Source organism: Chanodichthys erythropterus, chromosome 24 (genome assembly GCF_024489055.1).
Source record: "Chanodichthys erythropterus isolate Z2021 chromosome 24, ASM2448905v1, whole genome shotgun sequence".
NCBI lineage: Eukaryota > Metazoa > Chordata > Actinopteri > Cypriniformes > Xenocyprididae > Chanodichthys > Chanodichthys erythropterus.
This window is the reverse complement of record NC_090244.1, coordinates 7909902-7932868: the sequence shown is the minus strand read 5'-3', so window position 1 is coordinate 7932868 and position 22967 is coordinate 7909902. Positions and strand designations below refer to the sequence as shown.

Here is a 22967-nt window from a genome sequence, read left to right as displayed (position 1 = left end):
TATAGCCTATGTATTGACACAGGCTTCGGTGTCCAAACTGAAGAGTAATTGTTGGCTTCATGGCTTTTATGCACAGATGGCTACCAGTGCTTTTAGAAGCAGAGGCTTTTCATTGTTTTGTCAGGAAGATTGAGGGGTAGTACAGCTTTTAGGCTGCTTGTTTTATATATTTATTTATTTCAGAAAAATGCTTTCAGTCTGCCACTGTATTTTTCTCTGCAGTCTCACTTTATAAACGAACTGAACACATTTTTTGTCCTTATCAAACTTGGATGAAAATTGGACTCTTTATAGCTCAAGATTCTCATGATGATTTTGTTCATCCTTGATGACTGTCCTAAAATTTCTCAAAATAAATAAGAATTATGGCTGTCAGTCGATTAAGATTATTTAATTAGTCTTACTTTGATAGCCATAATTAAATTATAAAAAAACAAAACATAGAACATGTAGAGCTTTAAAATATATGTGGATTGAATAACTACTAAAAGGTTTTATTTTAGATACTGATTGCAAACATGGGGTGCTGGCGTCCCCAACAAGTCTTAACCAATTAACTTAACCTTGCTTTGTTAACCAGCTCACCATCAATGTTTTGCTGATTTATTCTGAAACTTTAGCAGAGACACATTTTAGACTCTTTTTCTCAAGAGAAAAATCTGAAAAAGCAGAAGATGTGTCTCCATCTGCTCTCAGTTTCTATCTAGGAGAAACAATTGAGATCTCATATTAAATACCTCTACTGTTTTTTCCTAAGGGATATCAATCACCAGGTGCTCAAAATGATACGTTGATCCAGAGACAGCTGCCGTTCTGTGATTCGTTCTCAGAATGTGGCACCAAGAGACTATTTGAATGTGTATCTACTGAGAGAGAGATATGGAAGCAAACAGAGACTTAGGGAGACGGTTTCCTGTATTGAAGGGCATCCTAAGATGTTTTTTGACTTCATTTCTTTTATGCGTCTTTCACATTCTCTTTGTTCCTATGTATAAATGTCTGATATCCACAAAATGCTGCTTAAATTTCTTGGAACCAACTCCACACAGGCAGTGCAACTGAGCTGAACGCTCTGCACTCTTTTAGCAGCATCATGCTAATGTTAGATAATCATCCAGCTACTAAAGAGGGTGGAGGAGGATGGCGTACGTCTTTGTATTAGTAGCTACAATTGTATACACCTGCTTTAATCAGGACCCCCATAACCCTTTTCACCAGCACTCCACATTTACAGGATGTAAGGCTTTTACTCTAATGTTCAGTGGGTCTAGTTCATTTGGATTGAACTCTCTGACAATGATGATTGGACAGTAAAGTGCTTATTCAAATTCAAATAGAAGTAGCAAAAATGGCTTGGCATAGATTGAGAGCTGGAAGGACATTAATGGTCTCTCCCAATGTTTCTCTTTTTGTGCTGTAGTTCTGATAAGTAAGTGAGATGCTTGCTGTTGTGAGGTTAGTAAGAAAATAAAAACATTTTTTTACTGCTTGAACCAATTATTGAAAATAAAAGATTTTTTCCCCATTTCATTTTGGAATTTTAATTATGCATGCTCATTTCCCCGATTTTTATCTTAAGAATACCTTTCTTTTGATCTTTCTTTAACCTTAATTTTTAATAAAATAATGGCACTAATTTAATCTCTAAGTGAATATCCTTTGTTCATACTATATACACTCAAGAAAATAACTCTTTGAACGAACATAAAAAAATCATGGTATATATAAATAATTAGGTTGCTTTATTTCAGCATTATGCAATTCTGTTATTCCAATTTAATGTACTTACGTTGGGTCAACTTAATGTATTTTGATTGTAAGGTTGATTCAACTTATTTACTATGGTTGGGCACAGCTTAATTTAATAGTGTCAGCCCAACTAATTTGCAATGTTTTGGAAAATAAATAAAAAGCAATAAATAAATAAAAAAAATAAAAAAATAAATAATTGTTTTCATATACATTGATTTTTACAATTAATTCTTCTTGTTTAATTTTGTGATTTATAGAACTTTTGTGATGTTCTGTTAAAAATCTAGTTGTGATACTGGATTCATCCTAAATTACCAAAAACAAAAGCCTAAATTGATCAAAAGTCCATTGGTGGCAATGGTTTTACAATCAACATAGGCTTACAATGCTTTTGGGAAATGCAACCCAGAGCACTACCACAGTGATTATTTTCTTATTAAAGTAATTTGAAAGTTTGTTAGCAGGTCCTCAACCCAAGCACAAGTGCAACAATTCACCACAATGGTAACCCTAAAACTATTAATCAACAGATACTTTTAAATAATACCAAACATAAAAATACCAACATAATAGAACAGTAAACATTAAAAAGTAGTAGTAGCACTTACCTTGACTAATATTCTTCTCCTATCTGTGTATTTAAAAAAATAAATAAAAAATTTGCTATGAGCACTTTACTGACATAACTGTGACTTCACTCAGCACTTACATACTGTTGTTCTCATGTTGATTTGATTGATTCTACTACTCTCATTTGTAAGTCGCTTTGGATAAAAGTGTCTGCTAAATGACTAAATGTAAATGTAAAAAGTCTTTCCATTTTCTCATCTTCCTAAAAACTGCTTAAAATAACACTTAACATTTACACTCCTAGTTCAGCCCCTTTGCAAAGCATAATGGGAAGTGAAAATCGTGTTTGATTGAGTCTTGGTTGGGTTTACTTGATTTAAACATGTTATCCCAATATGAAAACATCAAGTTAAGTTAAAGAGTAATCATTCAAGTCAATTTAACATGAATCAATCACATTTAAACCAGAAACCTGATACAATGGTGTTGAATCAAAATAAATTGTTTAAATAAACTGAACAGCATCAAAAAATATTTTTTTGAGTGCATTTATAATATTGTGATTTAGTTGTAGCATTTAAAATAATGGATTTTATTTATTTATTTATTTTTATATAAAAAGTGAAGAAATGTAAAATTGGCGAAAAACACCGTAGAAACCTTATAGTAATTCCTTAGCAACAATCCAGAATACCTTAGCATTGCGGCACAAACTTTTGCACAGGTGAGCATATGCATATCTTAACTGTTTATTTGTTTTCTTAAAGGTTCACTTCTGAATTAAAGTTTCTTGACAGTTTACTCACCCCCATGTCATCCAAGATGTTCGTGTCTTTCTTTCTTCAGTCGAAAAGAAATTAAGGTTTTTGAGGAAAACATTCCAGGATTTTTCTTCATATAGTGGACTTCAACAGCTACCAATGGGTTGAAGGTCCAAATTCCAGTTTCAGTGCAGCTTCAAAGCGCTCTACACGATCCCAGACAAGGAATAAAGGTCTTATCTTGCAAAACGATCTGTCATTTTCTAAAACAAATACAAATTTATATACTTTTTAACCACAAATGCTCGCCTTACACTGCTCATGCATGATGTAGATGAAAGTACAGATCCAGTGTCTACAAAATGAACAAAGACTAAGCCAAATGGCCTTTACCAAAAAAAGGTAGAACAACGATTTTGCAGCATCGCAGAGCAGTGCAAGATGAGCATTTGTGATTAAAAAGTATATATATATATATATATATATTTTTTTTTTTTAGAAAATGGTTGTTTCGCTAGACAAGACCCTTATTCCTCGGCTGGGATCATGTAGCTGCATTTGAAGCTGCACTGAAACTGCAATTTGGACTGTTGTACCCCACTGAAGTCCGCTATATGGAGAATGTTTTCCTTAAAAACCTTAATTTCTTTTTGACTAAAGAAAGACTTTTGAAAGAAAGACATGAACATCTTGGATGACATTGTGGTGAGTAAATTATCAGTAAATTTTATTTCTGAAGTGAACTTATCCATTTTGGTGTTTAAGTTACTGATCTTTTGCAATTGGACGCAAATCAACTTGGAGACTCTTTGTTTTTTGTACATCAATATCCAGGTTTTGTTGGCTTTATTTAATCAATAAGCAAGACCTTAAAAGTCCTTCCTTTCTATTTCTTTAATTCTAATAACGCCTGTGAGTGATGGATTGTGTGAGGTGGCTGTAAGCCAGAGGTCTAAATAACACTGTTAGGCACGAATCCTCTGCCTCTCCACTCAACCCTTTGCCTCACGTGACCCAGACCTGTCAGCCTGCCTTTCCAGCGCTGTTGGGCCTCTGGAATCTCATCAGAGATGCTGGAAATCTGCCCTAGCATCCGCTGCTCTGCGCCAGCCAGGCAATTGAAGCTAGAGACTAACCATGACAGGGACTTCAGGCTAGAGACGGTGCTTCTGAGTTCTGGAATGTGCTTCTGTTGTCGAGTCAAAGACTTGGTGAAGGTTTCGCCGCCACTTCCGTCACCCTCTCATTTCTCATGCCATTAACTGAGATTCCGTCTCTCTATTACTTGCTGACTCTCTACCTCCTCCTCTTTCTGCATATTCCTTTCTCATTCAGGACATGTGGGTTTCCGAAACCCTGCCCGAGGGCTGAGTTTAGCTGGCTGGAAAATGCACTAATCCTTTTTAGAGTGCTTCCTAATCCAGGCCTATTGAAGAGAGGAATAGAGATGCTCTACTCTACGACACATGGATGGATTCCATCAGTCTACCAAACAGCAAACTGTACACAGAATCATCACAAGTTTTCAAGGGCACCCTATGCCTCTGAGCAGGGGAATTGTAAATGCATGAATCAGGAAATTGAAAGGAACATAAAACAAGCTGATAGAGAGCTAAAAAACAAGAGACAGAAAGAATTAGAGCATGTCTCCGGTCTTGGTTTCAGTGTGGTGGGATTGCTGGTGGCAGGGAAAGAAAAAAAAACTCATCTTCCATTCAAGTTCATTTTCACTCTCTTCTCTGCCTCTCCCTGGTGGGCCTTAGACAGATCGTTGCAGTCTCCGCAGGGAAGTTTGAGAAAGATTGTTGGTAATTTTGCACCTAAATAGAGCTGGGACAGGAAGGGGAGTAGAAAAGAAAGTGATCCAGTCGACCATGTTGTTTTTTCTTCTTAGAGGTAAGCAGTTGTATCCACATTACTTTTTGCCTTTTTAAAGGGATGGTTCACCCAGAAAAGAAAATTATGACATCATTTATTCAACCTTCATATCATTCCAAACTTGTAAGACTTTTTCTGCAGTACACAAAAGAAGAAATTTTGAAAAATGTTTCACTGAACCCCATTGACTCTCAATGTATGGACTAAACAAAAAACACTGAGGTGTTTTTCAAAAGAAAGAAAGTCACTCCACTGCAAATCCTTTAAATCCAATATATTTGGAATAGAACAGGAATGAAAAATAAAGTATAAAACACACATTATATAAACCGTATATAAATTATAGTGAAATTCATTATAAACAACATTTATTATAAATGCACTATGTGCATGTTTTGCATACTTGAGGTCTTAATGAATATAGGCCTGTCATGGAGACACTTTGACGTTGATGTGTAGCCGATTTGTCACCTCTGTATTTTTATAAGTTTATAGTTGAACCCTCATTTATGAATAGGGAGATGAGGATACTTGTTATTGCATCAATCACATGTTAGTGTTCTTTTCCCCAACTACACATCATTTTTAGTTGTTTTGAGCTCATCAGCTTTATTGTGACTCATGGCACTTTAAAAATACTGAGACCACAGTTATCTGAATCAGTGGTTTTGCACCTCACTGAGCTGTGAAAGGTAAATTAGCTGAACAGCATCTCTGTGGAAAAAGCTTTCTCTGTGGTAGTGAGCTCTAATCATCCGGAATGAGGTTTCGGATTTATAAAGCCGTAGATTTGATCTGGTCACGAGGTGCGAATAAAATCTGATTGTGTAACATTACGTGGACTCGGCTATGCCCAGGACTGAGTCACTTTCCATTATTGTTGAGAATAAATGAATGCTGGTGCCCCAAGTTTACATTCCATGCATTCTTTTAAAGAACGAACACTAACTTTTTATGAATTGACAGGCTCTGGCTGTGCTGTCCACGTTCAGGAGTAAATGATAGTTTGATTGCTTTTATGCCTGAATGGCTGCCAGCGAAATGACCTTGATGTGTTTCCTGGATTTAGAAGGAAAGACTGTGACGAGCAGGGCGGGCGAGAGCCGTGAGGGAACGGCGCGAGGCCGGTGACGCGAGTGATAATGAGCGTCACCTGCGAGGCGTGCCGGCCTCCAGTCTCTCACGGAGGAGCTCCGGAGGCATAAAAGGAGGAGCGACATCAGTGAAGGACGAGAGAGGACCAGGCCTGGATTTTATTTTATGTTTTATTATGTTTGTGTGGCCGGCAGACGTCAGCGAGGGTCTGCCGGCATTACTTTCGTTTTGTTTGTTTATTTTATATTAAAGTTTTGTTGAATGTTCGCCGGTTCCCGCCTCCTTCTTCCCACATCTACTAACCTTGTTACATTGGTGCCGAAACCCGGGAGGAAGGAGGGACATGCTGTCAAAGAGCCCTCGCTGCTGAGGGGGATCGCGGTGCTGCGGAGTTCGGGCAGCGCGGAAGTGAAGACCGCGAGAGGCTGCCCGAGGCGGTGGTACTGGAGCCTAGTGAAAGGTGGGACGGAGAGCTCGAGGCCGTGCCCCTGGGACGAGGTGGGGTGGCTGCCGTCCAAGAGGGAGCGGAGGAGTCGCCGCCGTCTGCCGTGGGCCGGAGCCTGCTGCCGTCCGCCATGAAGGGGAGGAGCAGGGGACGGGGGACTCGCTGCCGGCTGCCCTCAGTCGGAGGAGCCATCGCCGGCCGCCAGGAGGTGGTCGAGGATCGGGCCGTCCACCGAGCGTCCAGTGCCACCGCATGGCACCGCGAAGAAGAGCCTCTTGGCAGGCTGAGGACCGAGCGGCAGTGTGTCTGGGAGCCGGACCCAGCATTTTTTTTTTTCTTTCTTTTTCCTCTCTCCCCTCTCTCGTCCTGTCGCTCCCCTTGCTTCCGTCTCCTTTCTCTCGTCTCGTCTGTCCTTACCCCCAGGTGCTGCGGCCGCCGAGACAGGCCCCGGGGGGGAGTAAAGCGCAGTCTCTGAGGTACCCCCCGGCCTGCGAGGGGCGTTGGGGGTATGTGACGAGCAGGGCGGGCGAGAGCCGTGAGGGAACGGCGCGAGGCCGGTGACGCGAGTGATAATGAGCGTCACCTGCGAGGCGTGCCGGCCTCCAGTCTCTCACGGAGGAGCTCCGGAGGCATAAAAGGAGGAGCGACATCAGTGAAGGACGAGAGAGGACCAGGCCTGGACTTTATTTTATGTTTTATTATGTTTGTGTGGCCGGCAGACGTCAGCGAGGGTCTGCCGGCATTACTTTCGTTTTGTTTGTTTATTTTATATTAAAGTTTTGTTGAATGTTCGCCGGTTCCCGCCTCCTTCTTCCCACATCTACTAACCTTGTTACAAAGCCTTTTTCCTTTTTTGTCAGGAAGGACTGTTTGTGTTTGGATTTGAAAGATTGTGTTATGGTCCTATAACTTCACTGTGTAGAAGAACTGCCCTTATCCTTGGTTGTGCCACGACTTCATAATGATGCCCATTAAGCCCTTGAGTTCAGGACACAGCCACTGATCTGTCTTTTTGACTGCATGTGGGTGTCTTTGAAAGTTGTGGATGGGAATATGCAAATTCAAGTGGTATCACAGTATCGGACCTCTTACAAGGAGCATTTAAAGGAACAGTTTTAACATTACACATAATTTTATAAGGCCACTCACTTTGAATCACTTCCAGTCAATCTCAAGGAAGTCCTGTGCAATTTGAATGAAATGTTTAACGAGCAATGCTTTATAGATGTTGAGTTTAGCCTGCAGTCTAGAGCTGCAGTCACATTTAACATTGTTCAGCAAATAATTTTCAATAGTACTAAAAGGACATGGTGATGAAAAAATATGTGATGGTAGATGTTTTACATTCCTCTTAGAAACTTTGCTTTTCCTCGCAAAACTTTTGTGAGCAAACACCAAGTTTCTTAGAGGAATGTAAAACATTTGTGAAAGAAATTAAAAGCATTGATATATCAAATTTTCTACCATCACATATTTTTCCATCTCAATGTCCCTTGATGGTCACTGTACAATACAAATTCATACAAAATTGAATTTTGTGTGAGGGCAAAAGATTTGGTAACACTTAATTTCACTTGTCAACTTTAGTCATTCTACTAACTATAGAAACTTTGCAACTACATGTCTGCTTAATATCTGCTAGCACTTTATTCTGAAGGTCCCCCAACAGACCATTCAATACTAACTACAAGTAACTTTGCAGCTACATATCAACTACCAGTCATTAGAGTATTAGCAGACTTTCTTCTTAATATCTGCTAACACTTTATTTTTATAGTCCCCCAACAGACCATTCAGTGCTAACTACAAGTAACTTTGCAAGTACATGTCAATTTATTTTACTAACTGTAACCCTAACCTAACAGTCTACTAATACTCTGAGTTATTTGACATTTATTTGCAAATTAATGAGGGTTACTTACAGGTTATAAAATGTCTAAAGTGGACTATAAAATGAAGTGTAACCAATGATTTTCCAATGCATATTTTCATTTGGTTCAGTTGGTCATGTGAATTCATCACGTTGAAAGTTGCTTGGTTTGAAAGTGACTTCTGTGTGAACTGTGTTTCATACATTGCTGCATTGTTAACAATAGGCAATGTACATTTTTGCTCATGAAATATTGTCAGAATTACACTAAAGTAAGCGCACCTTAACAGTTAAAGTTAGCATAGAAGGTACTGAACTCTCCAGTTTACCTTGCTTCTACCTGACTAGTTGGCCATCCTGAGCCAACATCTTCATATAAAAGATGTGCATAAAATCTCTTTTTACTATAGGCAGTTCCCTTATGCAATACATTATAGCTGCAAACAACCTCCAAAACGAGCTGATATAAAAACTGTATTGTTTATTCATAAGGTGTTCCCTGCTATCAACGATTCATCACAATAACTGTCACCTTGCGTAAGACAAAAGGTGGAAAATGATGTTTTATTTCAATCGAAGGCTTTACAACCTCAGTGTCATTGCCCTTCATATAAGCATGCACAAATGTGTCTGGACGTAATTAATTGTGTGGAAAGAGGAAAAAAGTGAACTGTCTGCTAGGCAGGTTAGCTAACTAATAAGCTTGTTAGCAGTTATTTACAGTTTGAGAGAGATAGATCCTGATGGATGTATCCGAATGATACACGTTTTCTCCTCTATATGATAAAGGACTTCACCCTGAAGGTATATACTGTAATTCCACATGCCCTGGAGAATAAATTCAGTTTTGAATTACATGTACACAGCAGGTTTTGTGGAGGATTGAGTGTTTTCACGTTGTGTACTTGCTCTGTAATCAGAATCGGATCTTAACGACCTGCATAATGGCCTGTCAAGAGCCTCTGTTTTCCCCACCCATGTACACCTCCCTCCTCAGTCATTATTGATTTGATCAAAGACAATACGTCCAGAGCCTTAATTAGAAGCTATTGTTGCCCAACTGAGCTTTATACATTGAAAGAAATAACCCATTTTTTGCACCTGCTCCTTGTGTCATGACTTGTAATGAGTACAAAGAGACAGATTGTATTTTAATGCAAACCTTTGATTTGACTTAATGGTTCAATGTCTTAAGCTAAGAGTAAGGGCGGGGTTGACCTCGTTGCTATGGAGTAAACACACAGTGATTGGCTGATGGGGGAGGAGTCAGCGATTTAATCATAGAAATATTGTAGAATGAGGTGTCATGTTTCCACATTAAAATAAAGGTTTTAAAATACAAAGGTTGCCCAGTTCAGATAAATATTTTTTTAATAAAAATGTTGCCATAGTCAAAATAAAATGTTGCCATAAAGGTTTTAAAATAGGCTAAGTGTCACTAATTAAACTAGTATATACAGTTAATTGTCCACCTCTGCATCTCGAGAGATTGCAGAATTCAAGCGACAAATTAATTTTTATAAACAAATTTTGGGAGAAACACATTCGAACAGTTTTTCTAATCAGCTCGAAAACAGACGAAAGCTGATTCGCCTAGTTACTTCGACAGTTTTCTGCATCCCTCCACCTCCCCACTCTTCACTCTCGGCTGGGGATACGGCGATAACTTTGGGTTTGGGCTAAATTCCAAGCTCGGAGCTCCCGATCCCCTTGGACAGCACACCAAATATGCTTATATATATATATATATTTTTTTTTTTACTCTATTCAGTCATTTGTAAGTGTGAACTCATGAAAACCATTGCCACAGGTAATCAGACAATATTTTTTTATTTGTTAAAGTTTTTTTTTTTTTTTTTTTGCGTCTCATCATAGATTCAAATCTATAAATAAAAATGTATTGCATTTATGAATAAAAAGTTGAGCACCCAAGGCTCTATCGCTATTGCCTTATGGTGTACAGTGTCTTTGGGTGGATTAGGACTGTTTGTGATTTGCTCTCAGTGACTTAGGAGTCCTCTTGACTACTCCTAACGTTTCACAGATTAAGGAGCTACTTTTAGCGCTAAAATGCTTTGTGAAATACTCAAAAATTTAGCAAAAATTTAGGAGTCCTAAAATTAGGACTGACACGCCCATTATTTTTAAGAGTTTCTCCTAAATCGGCAAGTTAGGAGCTACTTTTAGCCTTAAGATGTTTTGTGAATACGGCCCCTGACCTGCATCGGATTTAGTATCACATATGAAAGTGGCACAAATTGTAACTGAAAAGATCAGATTCCATGTGGTTTGTACTGTTTACTCATGTCATGGGGAAAACAGAAATGAGTCACATGTGGGCAAAAAAAATTAGATTTGGGCCACATTTACCTGTAGGTAAATAAACGTAGCCCAAGTTATTAGCAATCAGTGGATCATCAAAACAGCTGTGAGTGAGAGTGGCTATAACCAGCCAACTCCTACACAAAACAAGTAGTAACTTCCAATGCACACACACACACACAAAAAAAATATTATTAAATAAGAAAAAACAACAACAAAAATGATAATAAAATAAAAATAAAAGAAACAAAAAATAAAGATGATGATAATAATAATAATGTAATCTTTAAAATAATACTTGTTTATACTGCTTAAATACTTCTCGTTTGCCTACAGAGGCCAAAGCATCATGGCTGACTTACAACTACAACTACAAAATAATAGTTGCAATTCTGCAGGGAGTGGATTAGCTATTATCATTTTTTCACATTGTGCTATTCTCAGTTTGGGTTGTTTGAGCTTAAAAGCCAAGAGTATGAAGCGTATTCTTTTGTGTCGTTTTTCTGTTGTGTTGTATGTTGTGTTCTTGTGCGCCTAATAATCTTTTTGTCTCTGTTTTTGTGTAAAATGGCAGATGTAATGAAGGCTCTGGTAAACCGAGGCCACCATTTTAACAACATCTGCAGTCTCATGGGCTTTCCAGTCCAACTCTGGGGTCCCTATCCTCCTCTTCTCCGCTTTGTCTCAGGGAAACAATGAGCTCCAATAGGACGCAGATGAATGGAGAGAAAAGCTTTTGCAGTGCACATACAAAACCTAAAGCCAGCTGCTATTTCTTTAGACAGTCAAGTTCATCCCCACCATAACACAGAGCCGCTGAAATTTCTCTGCAGTACTGTAGGAATGATCAGACACACAAGTGACAACTATAATCAGCCATTTATTTATTTATTGTTGTTGCCTGCAAGGACATAATTAGATTTTAATTAAAGGATAAAGATAATGCATCTGTATTTGGGTGCACCGAGAGCTGCCTTTCTGTTGCGATAACAGCGCCCCAAGAATTTGTCTGTACAAACGTGGACTGAATTTGAATTGAGTTGAACTGAATGTGAACTGGATGTGAGACCTGCCAATGCCACACTGTTCACTAGTGCAAACTCTCTCTTTGTCTCTCTAGACACGGGACACGTTGTGCCGGGGAGGTGGCGGCTGCAGCAAACAATGGTGTCTGTGGAGTGGGTGTGGCGTACAATGCCAAAATTGGAGGTGAGCGAAGAATCCGAATGATTGGCGGTTATACATTTGCATATGGTAATAGGATCAATTAAAGAGGTTGTGCGTTAAAACTATCCAAGCACTCTCTCATTTCCTGCCCTTTGTGCATCTGTCGTCATGCTTCTCCGGACTAATCTAAAACGCTCTATCTTTCAATTATAAAACACATCTATTAAGGTGAATATCTCAGAAATATCGTGGCTATTCTGGTCACATTGAGCGCATTCAGGGTCAGACATCGCTGCAGGCACACACAAATTCTCTTATTTTAATAGTCTTTGTAGGAAAATATTTTTCCTTCCAGATGAGGGTGATTATGACAGAGGGAATTGCCCGAGCCTGCATGTAATTGCTGTGTTTTTGTGTTTGTACCTGTGTAATAAGAGGATAATTCTGCCTGTGTGTGTGTGTGCGTTTGTGTGTATAAAGAGAGCAGATGTTGCTGATCTCTAATTGGCCGCTGGGTCGTGTGTGTGGGGGGGTGCGTCAAGTGTCTAAATCCTGTTGCTAGGATTATTATTAATCAAATAAATGGCCACAGAATCATTCTTATTAATTAGACGCTCTCTCCCATCTTACATTATGTTCTAGCTGGACACAGTACTGCAACAAGAAATTAATCTTGGACTAAAAAAGCCAGACTTTAGAAAATAACATTTGCATAGTTTTTCGTGACCAAAAAAAAAAAAAATGTTCAGCTTTGATATTTAACATTTTGCAGTTATATTGATTATATAAAAACTAATTACGTATATATGCCTGGTTTTTTTTTTTGTTTTTTGTTTTTTAAAGTCACTGAAATAAGGCCTCAAAATGCATACTAAATGTTTTTCCACAAGACTTTTGGGAATTGTATATTTTAGTCTAGAATTAGACACAAAAAAAACAGTGTATAGATTTTAAATTTCTAAGACACCTTTTTGTTTAGGGAGCCCGTATGCAGAGAGGTGTGAATCTTCATGAATAATGCTGTGATTCACACCTGAGGATATTAAGACCCTGCCCTTAATGAGCCGCATAATGAGCCATTCAGTCAGTAATGCGAAAGAATGCATGCAATGACAAAAGACATATATCATTTTTGATTGAAGTTTATTTAAATTATAGTTAACTATATAAATGAGAGTCAAAAACACATTTTTGACTACATAGTTATAGTCAAGTCACCTTTATTTATATAGCGCTTTTTACAATGCAGATTGTGTCAAAGCAGCTTTACATTGATAACTGGTACATAATTTGGCTGCACAGCAGCTCTTAAATAATAGTGTCAATGCAGGCAGATCAGAAGCACTGTTGAATAAACGTCAAGAATACTATTGAATATCAAATGTCAAGTGTCCCCAACTAAGCAAGCCAAAGGCGACAGCGGCAAGGAACCCAAACTTATACCTGGAAATAAATCCTGTTCAAAGATTTATGTGAACATCACATACCTGGCATTTGGTGTTTCTGCAATTGAGGGGGAAAAAAAGAAGTATATTATATTTGTTTTGTTATTTAAGAGCGCATTAGTAATATATGCCTATATGCAGGTGCATAACACACATACTCTCTGCTTATTACACACACAGGGACGCGCAGCAGCACACAAACATGCCAAATATTAAAAATAAAAGGATTACCATGTAAACAATTATTATTTTGTGCATTAAGACAAAAATGCTTTGGTGAAATCCAGCTTTTCCACTTGCAAATTCCGCCATCTAAATGGCGAATCCAGCATGGCGCGAGCACAACTGGCTTTTAAAGGGAGTGGGAAATGAGACTCTGATTGGTTTATTGCACGTTATGCCCAAAACACACCCATGACTCATTAAGAGAATACAGACAACCCTTTTAGACCATGCGCTGGCCGCGCTGACCATTTTTCCCATCCTTAAACTAGCAAAAGTGGATTCGGACATGCCCTAAGTGCACTTGCGCCGTGCACTTTAGACCGTGCACTTAGATCAGTAAAATAGGGCCCATCGTTGGAAAGGTCTTAATCTCAAGCTTTCATATTTGGTGTCTGCTTTGTGATAGAAGTGGTATTTGGACAGAAATATATTAAGGAAAATGCATAAAAAAAAAAAAAAATTAAGTTTAAAAACCTCAGTCAAGTCCAAATTCTTCTCCATATAATACAATTTTTAACATCAAATATGTTCTGTTCGGCTGTGGTTTTGTCTTCATACATCATGTTCACTTTCAGTGCCAATAGAAAAATTTATACTGGAAACTTGTGCAACTTTTCATTTTCTTTTCTGAATATCCATCATGTTTACAAAACCCATTTTTCCTGTCTCTCTGGTTTCTACATTAACACTCTTTCTTTCCGTCACTGTTCTGCATGCAGGTGTGCGGATGTTGGACGGAGAGGTAACAGATGTTGTGGAGGCTCAGTCTCTGAGCTTGAACTCCCAGCACATACACATTTACAGTGCCAGCTGGGGCCCAGAGGATGATGGGAAGACGGTGGATGGCCCTGCTAAACTGGCCAAAGAAGCTTTCTTGCAGGGGGTGACCGAGGTCAGTATAGACTGGAAGAAATTTTACCACTGGAGGTCACCAGGTCATAGCACTGTTGGTTGATAGTTGGCGTTTCTGCTGCTGGAAGCCATATCAGTGTTAGTTGATTGCATAACTGGCCATAGCTTTTGAAATCTGATTACAAATGAGATGTATTGCCAATAACAGTAAGATTTCATTTTATTTTTATGATAAATTCTTCCCTTCCTGCTAAAAAAGCATTTGTATATCAAATGCAGAATACATTATAAATGCTGGCAATTTCTGACATGCATCTATTTTTTTATATCTGTGCATGTAGGCAGAAACAAGTCCTCTCCACTATCTCACAGGAAACACATTGATGCTCATTTGCATAAATTAAAACTTTTCTCAACTTTGTCGAGTCACTAGACACACCTACAAATTAGTCGTGTCACTAGAAATCGCCAGATTTTATTGAAAATGAATGTCTTCCAGTCACAGTGTCGCCTCAAGTCAGTGTCAGCATGAACGCTCACGTCAGGTCAGCAGAGCAGATTTTAGATCAGCTAAATGTGTCACAGCTGCCGTCGGCTTCGATCAGCACCTCCGGCAGAGGAACTGGGCTGGACGGGGTGAGCTGTAGAAGATGTCATCGCCTGTTTAAACCCGTTACAGAAAAAGATTTGAGAAGGATTGTAGAAGCACAAACACAGGATTATAGACAATACTATATTTAAGGAGAATTCTGTGATCTTGGCAGGAGATGAGCATTTGTTTTCTGTTTTCGTTTTTGATATGTTAATTCTTTCTTGAGTGCCACACATACCCGTATCCCTTGTGAGTTTATACCTTGATAGAGTTTCAGCATACACAACGTTGCACTGTGAATATAAAAATCAGTTTGTTTTTATCCATTATTTGAAAATTAGGCTGTCTTCTTCCTTTCACCCATTCTTTTTACAGTCTTTTTCCCTTTTTCTACTGTTTTGTAGTGTTTTATAAGGCAAACATTACTGTTAGTGTTGCTGATACACTACAGCTTGTGGACCTTTTATGTTTTTAAATGTTTTTGAAAGAAATCTCTTATGCTCACTGTAGCGGCAACCTATAGCCGCTGAGAGGCTAAGCAACCAGGACAAAACTGTGTGACGCGTTCCATTGATCCATGCGTTTAAAACCAAGTATATTTATTGTTGATTTGATGAAATATAGTTCATGAAAAGGAAATACTTGAAACTGTAGACAGGTTGAGAATGGTTAAAAACGGTCAACAGAAAGTGAGCATTCCCAGCTACCCACCCTCTCTCTACGCACCTACATTCAAAAACAGGAAACACTTACGTAAATACCTGCATCAACCAGCGCGTGACCAACATACCCGGAAATACAGTAAAATAGGATTGTGAAATACTATTACAATTTCAAAAACTGTTTTCTATTTTATTATATTGTAGAATGTAATTTATTCCTGTGAAATCTTTCTAAAATGCTCAAGAAACATTTCTCATTATTATCAATGTTGAAAGTGTGCATTAAAGGATAGTTCACCAAAAAATGAAAATTATCCCATGATTTTCTCACCCTCAAGCCATCCTAGATGTACATGAATATCTCATTTCAGACAAACACAATTGGAGATCCAAAAAAAAAAAAAAAAAATCCTGGCTCTGCCAAGCTTTATAATGGTACTGAATAGGGGGCAAGATTTTCAGACATTTAAATGCACATAAGTACTAACTAAACAATATATTTAGAGTTTGTAAAATACACAATGATGTCTATAGGAGCGGAAATAACAACCCTTCCCATTATAACTTGACAACACGTTTAATTCATATCAGATATACATTGTGAAAGTAACTTAAAAGCTTACTCTATTCTTCCCCAGTTCACAGGCACACTTACTTTCATGTATTTCGGGAGAAGTGGATAAATTCACGGCTTGTAAATTCAACAGATCCGATTCTCTGCACGGTGCAAACTAACATGGCGGCGCCCATCTCTCAACTAACGCGATCGTTATAAAGGTGTTTAAACAGCAAAACACATCCACTTGCACATATTTGGCAATCGGAATATTAGATATTTCATGCTATAGTTAACAAATTTGTGAATATTTTGAATAAAAAAGGAAAAATTAAATGAAAGCAGATCATCATTCATACAGTGCTGCGTTGTGTCATGTAACAAGCAATGACGCGTCAACAAAGAAACCATAAAGTGATACGTTCTAAATAACGGTCGCCTTAAAAAACTCACGCTGGGGGGTCAGACAGAATATTTGAAACTTACGTGCGAAAGGGTTAATGAATAGAAAGTTCAAAAGAACAGCATTTATTTGAAATAGAAACATTAGAAATGCCTTTACTGTCACTTTTGATCAATTTAATGTGTCTTTGCTAAATAAAAGTATTAATATGTACACTACTGTTCAAAAGTTTGGGATTGGTAATATTTTTAATATTTTTAAAAGACGTTTTGTCTGCTCACCATTAAGGCTGCATTTATTTAATTAAAAACAGTAATATTGTGAAATATTATTACAATTTAAAATAACTGTTTTCTTTTGGAATATAATATAAAATGTAATTTATTCCTGTGATCAAAGCTGAATTTTCAGCATCATTACTCCAGTCTTCAGTGTCACATGATCCTTCAGAAATCATTCTAATATGATGATTAGTTCCTCAAGAAACATTATTATTATCAATGTTAAAAACAGTTGTATACTTTTTTTTCAGGATTCCTTGATGAATAGAAAGTTAAAAAGAACAGCATTTATCTGAAATGCAAAGCTTTTGTAACATTATAAACCGTTCAAAAGTTTGAGGTCAGTAAGAATGTTTATTTTTATTTTGTGAAGTTCCTAAACGTAATTTAGGGAGGAGCGAGCCCATCTAATCTTCCAATCAACAGCCAGAGTATGTAAGCAGCTGCTTACCTCTCTTCAGTCTCAGCTGTTTCAGCATCCCTCCACCTCCCCAAACTCCACCTTCATTTCAGGTACCTTGCCCTATGTAATCACATCCTATATTTATTCACTGGGGGGTGTATCAGAGCTCGAGTTGAAGATGCTTCATCGAGCCCCTCCTCAGTGGACAGCAAGCCAAATTAGCTAACCTAATACCCTAAAGATTATATGGGCAAACAAACTCGTTAATTTAGAAGAATTTATAAAGATTTTTTTTTTTTCAGCATGGATGCATTAAATCGATCAAAAGTGACAGTAAAGACATTTACAATGTAACAAAAGATTAGATTTCAAATAAAAGCTGTTCTTTTGAACATTCTATTCATCAAAGAATCCTGAAAAAACGAAAAAACTGTTTTTAGTCTGTACACTAAATGTTTCTTGAGCAGCAAATCATCATATTAGAATGATTTCTGAAGGATCATGTGACTGAAGACTGGAGTAATGATGCTGAAAATTCAGCTTTGCCAACACAAGAATAAATTAAATTTTCAAATAGAAAAGTTATTTTAAATTGTAATAATATTTCACAATATTACTAATTTTACTGTATTTTTAATTAAATAAATGCAGCCTTGGTGAGCAGACGAAACTTCTTTTAAAGACATTAAAAATCGTACCGATCCCAAACTTTTGAACGGTAGTGTATATATTTTTTTAAAAACTCTTACAGACCCCAAACTTTTGTACAGTAGTAAATGTGCGGTTATGAAAATAAACAAACCCCTAAATTTCAGCGGCTGAGTCATCACGAACCATTTGTGCTACCAACAGGAATGATAGCTCAAACTGTGCGGCTTATTGAGAAGAGGCTATTACTGAGCACTGTTACTTTTCTAAGCAATCAGACTTGCAGTTTTACCCGAGGGATGATAAAACAAGTGGGGGAAAAAAAACAATTGAAAGAGGAAATTGATCCAGGTGTAAAAATCTAGATTTTGTTTGTTCATTCCAATATTCTATTTATTCCACTACCTTTTATAAGCCTTGTGCTATCAAGTCTTTTAAACCATATGCTCAGAATCTGTCTTCTCTTTAGACAGAATTTCACAGCAGCATCAATGAAAATTCAATGAAATTTACACATCTTCACCCCCATGAGTGTGACACATTCTGACAGCCATTTAGAAAGCTTGCATTAACTTCGAAGTAATTTAGTTAAATATCTTTATTGGAGTTAAATCTGAACCACCTGCCTTTGCTTCACTCTGCAGAAATTATGAGATTCGACGCAGTGAGAATAGAGCATGTCGTGTTTGACAGGCAAAGGATCTGACCTTTTTAGGACGGCTGCCCGCCGCGAGCGCCGCTTCTGTTTCATCCCGAACATGTCCTTGGTAATCTCAGACACGCTTTTGTCAGAGCGCTGCAAAAAGATGTAATCTTTTGTCTCGTCTGTGAGAATAATGGCACTTTGATACAGCCGTGCAGAATGAGTTAGGCTGCTGTTAATTTTGGTGGGATTTAAAACTGATTTCCCCCTCTAGCAATTTACTCAAATTACGCATCATATAAACATCTGCCCCAGTGGTGTGACTCGCTTTTTGTTTCTCTGCACTTCAGTTCTTTATCCCCAATTTTATCATTCCTAGAATTGTGCCTCTGAATATTTTTAACCAAATTGCAGCAACGCAAACAAACAAACAAACCGTTTATTGCCACAATAATCCCTAGTCAGTCAGCTATGAACATTACCCATATGGACTGCGGAAGATAGAAACTTTAATCAAATTCAGCCGTCTTGCTTGACTGCAGCGAGAGAGGAGACTAATATATGGGAAAGGAAAAGTGGCGCTTTGTCAGCTGTCCAGCCAGTATTACTAAAGCATTAAATACAGCAGATTTCAGAGGTCACAGTATTGGTTTTAAATTAATCATGACAGCCATAATTGGCTCGTTCAATTGGATTTTTGTGGGCTATTGTAATAGAGATGTGGCCTGTGTGCACAGACATTAATGGACACTACACAGATGTTTGATTCATAAATACATTTGTCTCACATAGCCAGACGTTTAATTTGCATAAAGACTATCAGCAGCTTATTCCAGCCAAGAATCGCCCATTTATATTGTTTTTTTTTAAGATTTGATGCCACAGACATTGCAAATCCTGTGGTTAGTTCTACCTTAGGATGGTTGTATCAGCCCAGCAACTTGTAAACTATAGTTTGTTTCCAGGCAGTAAAAACCTGTGCATCAAGTCTCAAAAGGCCAGCCAATCAGATTGGAACTGGCAGTTTTTAGTTGCTGCGTGCCAATTATGTGAACAGACTGTAGGATGAGACTGGAAATACATTTAGACAGCAGGTGTCTGTCTCTGTTTATGCTACTGTGTGGAGTCAGAAAGATTTTTTTAAAGAAATTAGTACTTTTATTCAGTATGGATACATTAAATTTCTCAAAAGTGACAGTAAAGACATTCATAATTGTATAAAAAAACATTCTATTTCAAATAAATAACTTGTTCTTCAAAGAATCCTGAAAAAGTATCATGGTTTCCACAAAAATATTAAGCAGCACAACTGTTTTCAACGTTGATAATAAGAAATAAGCATATTAGAATGATTTCTGAAGGATCATGTGACACTGAAGACTGGTGTAATGATGCTGAAAATTCAGCTTTGCCAGATTTGCATAAATTGTAATTTCACAAAATCATTATTAAAGCTGCAGTCCGCAACTTTTTTTGTGTTAAAAATTTACAAAAATGATATAATGAGAATATACAACATGAATCCATTTTCCAAACCGTGTTTTTGTCTTAACCTGAATCATTATGGTACACTTATAATAAGTGTTTATATTCTTACTATTTCAGACCAGACTGGTAGGACTCACCGCAGAGTATCACAGTAACTGCGTGACTCGCCATAGACAAACACAGAGAAAAGTAGCTACAATGTTCCTCCGCAAGATGCGTGCAGTTCTGTTTATTAACCGCTAGAGGGCCAAAAATCACGGACAGCAGCTTTAATTATTTATTTTCTGTTGAATAAATGTAGCCTTGGTGAGCAGTGTTGGAGGAAGCACATTACAAGTAACCTGAGTTACTTTTTCAAATAACTAGGAAAGTAACTCAGTTTACAAAAAATACCTAAATTACTTTTTCAAATAAGTTATGCAAGTTACTTTGTTTTCACATTTATTGACTGACAGTCTTTATATGTCCTCATGTTGAGAGAAATAAAGTGCAGAGGTGTTGTGCGCTGTGTGAATATGATGGGTATTGTAGTTCTAGACTAAATAAGAATATGCATTTACTCATCTCACTTGCACGAAAACATTCAGTATTCCTCAAAATGAATAAAAACTGTGAAATGCAATCAGAATTTTATGCAAACTTGTAATAATTTAAATATGTAAAATGACACAAATACACCTTATGTATTTAATCTCGCTTTATTAAAGGGTTAGTTCACCCAAAAATCAAAATTCTATAATTTATTACTCAGTAATTTATTTACTTTATTACTCGTTCCAAACCCGTAAGACCTTTGTTTATCTTCAGAACACAAGTTAAGATTTTTCATAAAATCCGATGGCTCAGTGAGGCCTGTATTGCCAGCAAGACAATTAATACTTTCAATGCCCAGAAAGCTACTAAAGACATATTTAAAACAGTTCATGTGACTACAGTGGTTCAACCTTATTATTATTAAGTGACGAGAATACTTTACTTTTTGTGCGGCAAACAAAAACAAAATAATGACTTTTTTAAAGTGATGGCCATTTTCTAAACACTGTTTTGAAACTTTACGATTCTTTTGTTTCGAATCAGTGACTCAGATCGCTGAACTGCCAAAGTTACGTGAACTATTGAAATTTCTAAACACTTATGACGTAACGAAGCCATGTTTCACTGATTCGAAACAAAAGATTCGTAAAGCTTTGAAGCAGTGTTTTGAAATCGCCCATCACTAGATATTGTTGAAAAGTTATTTTTTTGGCACACAAAAAATATTCTCATCACTTTATAATATTAAAGTTGAACCACTGTAGTCACATGAACTGTTTGAATATGTTTTTAGTACCTTTCTGGCTACTGAAAGTGTTAATTATCTTGCTGGCAGAAGAGGCCTCACTGAGCCATTGGATTTTATTAATATTCTCCTTTAATCCAAAATGGCAGCACAGCTGAAAGGTTTGTTTGAGCTGCACCCTCTACTATAGTCGTAAATATGCATTTCCTTCATCCTAAGGTTTATTCATTTCACTTTTGGTGTGGAAGAGCCTTAAAATTTGTCAAAAACATAACTTTTTTGCTGTTATTAAAAACAAACAAGCAAGCCAGGCTCAGGTGAGAAAAAGTAATGCAAAAGAAATGTAACATTACTTTTCATTAAAAGTAACTAAGTAACACAATTAGTTACTTTTTTTAGGGAGTAACACAACATTGTAATGCATTACTAAGGATAATAGACTTCTTTTGAAAAAAAAAAGGCAAACTTGTGAATAGTAGTAAACTGTACGTTGAAAAGAGTGAATGACGAGGTTGTGTGCATCTTTTTTAGGGTCGAGGTGGGCTGGGCTCCATCTTCGTGTGGGCATCAGGTAATGGAGGGCGAGAGCGGGACAGCTGCAACTGTGATGGATACACCAACAGTATCTACACGCTATCCATCAGCAGCACCACGCAGTACGGCAATGTGCCATGGTACAGCGAGGCCTGTTCCTCAACCCTCGCCACCACCTACAGCAGCGGAAACCTCAACGAGAAACAGATTGTATGTATTTAACACTCATTCATATGTTCATATGTGACAACAAATCTTCATACATCTTCAGCTTAGTCACACAGAGACACATGTGAAACTGCATCTTCACATAGAAAATCTTCTATTTTTAAATTTTATATATATTTATAAATATTGTGAATATTTATAATTTAATATTTATGAATATTACATTTAAATATTTTTTTTGTGTGTGTTAAGCATGAACTTGACATGAACTATAAAATTAATATATAATATTCAAATTAATGCTTTTCTTGTGAACTTTCTGTTCATCAAAGAATCTTGAAAAACTGATAATAAGAAATGTTTCTTGTGCTGCAAAAATGCATATTAGAATGATTTCTGAAGGATCATGTGAAATTCATACACACATTGCTATAACCACGTCTCATTAAAGGTACCATAAATAGAATAAATTCACATTTCAGCTTTGCAGCATTTGCACGTTAACAGCTCACTGACAGACCTTCATGTCTTCACACAAACACTACCATTCTCAGTTGTCAGCAGAACTGTAAATGTCAGAGCAAACATCTCGAGAGTGCCAAATTTTCCACAAGGTTTAAATGGTCACGTCACGACTGTACATGGGGAAAGTAAGTGATTGCGCGCCACCCTGTTCAGCGTGCTGTGAAGATGAAGTGTCAGGCGGTGAAATGATTTCCACATCTGCCGCTGTGATTTCCTGTGGGCTGTATGAAAAAGAGCTCAAGAACGCCATGCCCTAAGGAGGCAAAAAATCACTTTAGAGTAGCTTCTGAAAACTTCCCCATCACAGGTGCTGCTGCTGCATGCCATACACATCTGCTTTTCAGTCCCCCGTGTGTCCTCCAAGAATGGAAATGAGAAAAGGGTTTCTGAAAAAGCAAAGAGA

The 22967-nt window shown here is 37.5% G+C and overlaps 1 protein-coding gene across 4 annotated transcripts in view; it reads left to right on the top strand.

The window, feature by feature from the left end:
• The window catches only part of furinb (furin (paired basic amino acid cleaving enzyme) b), a 99924-nt gene that overhangs the window by 61332 nt on the left and 15625 nt on the right, over positions 1–22967 (top strand). For all 4 annotated transcript variants that reach the window (XM_067380391.1, XM_067380388.1, XM_067380389.1 and 1 more), the window contains 3 exons: positions 11814–11902; positions 14250–14422; positions 21869–22081. In XM_067380391.1, the coding sequence (XP_067236492.1) occupies positions 11814–11902; positions 14250–14422; positions 21869–22081 (475 nt within the window). The remainder of the gene's footprint in view (positions 1–11813; positions 11903–14249; positions 14423–21868; positions 22082–22967) is intronic.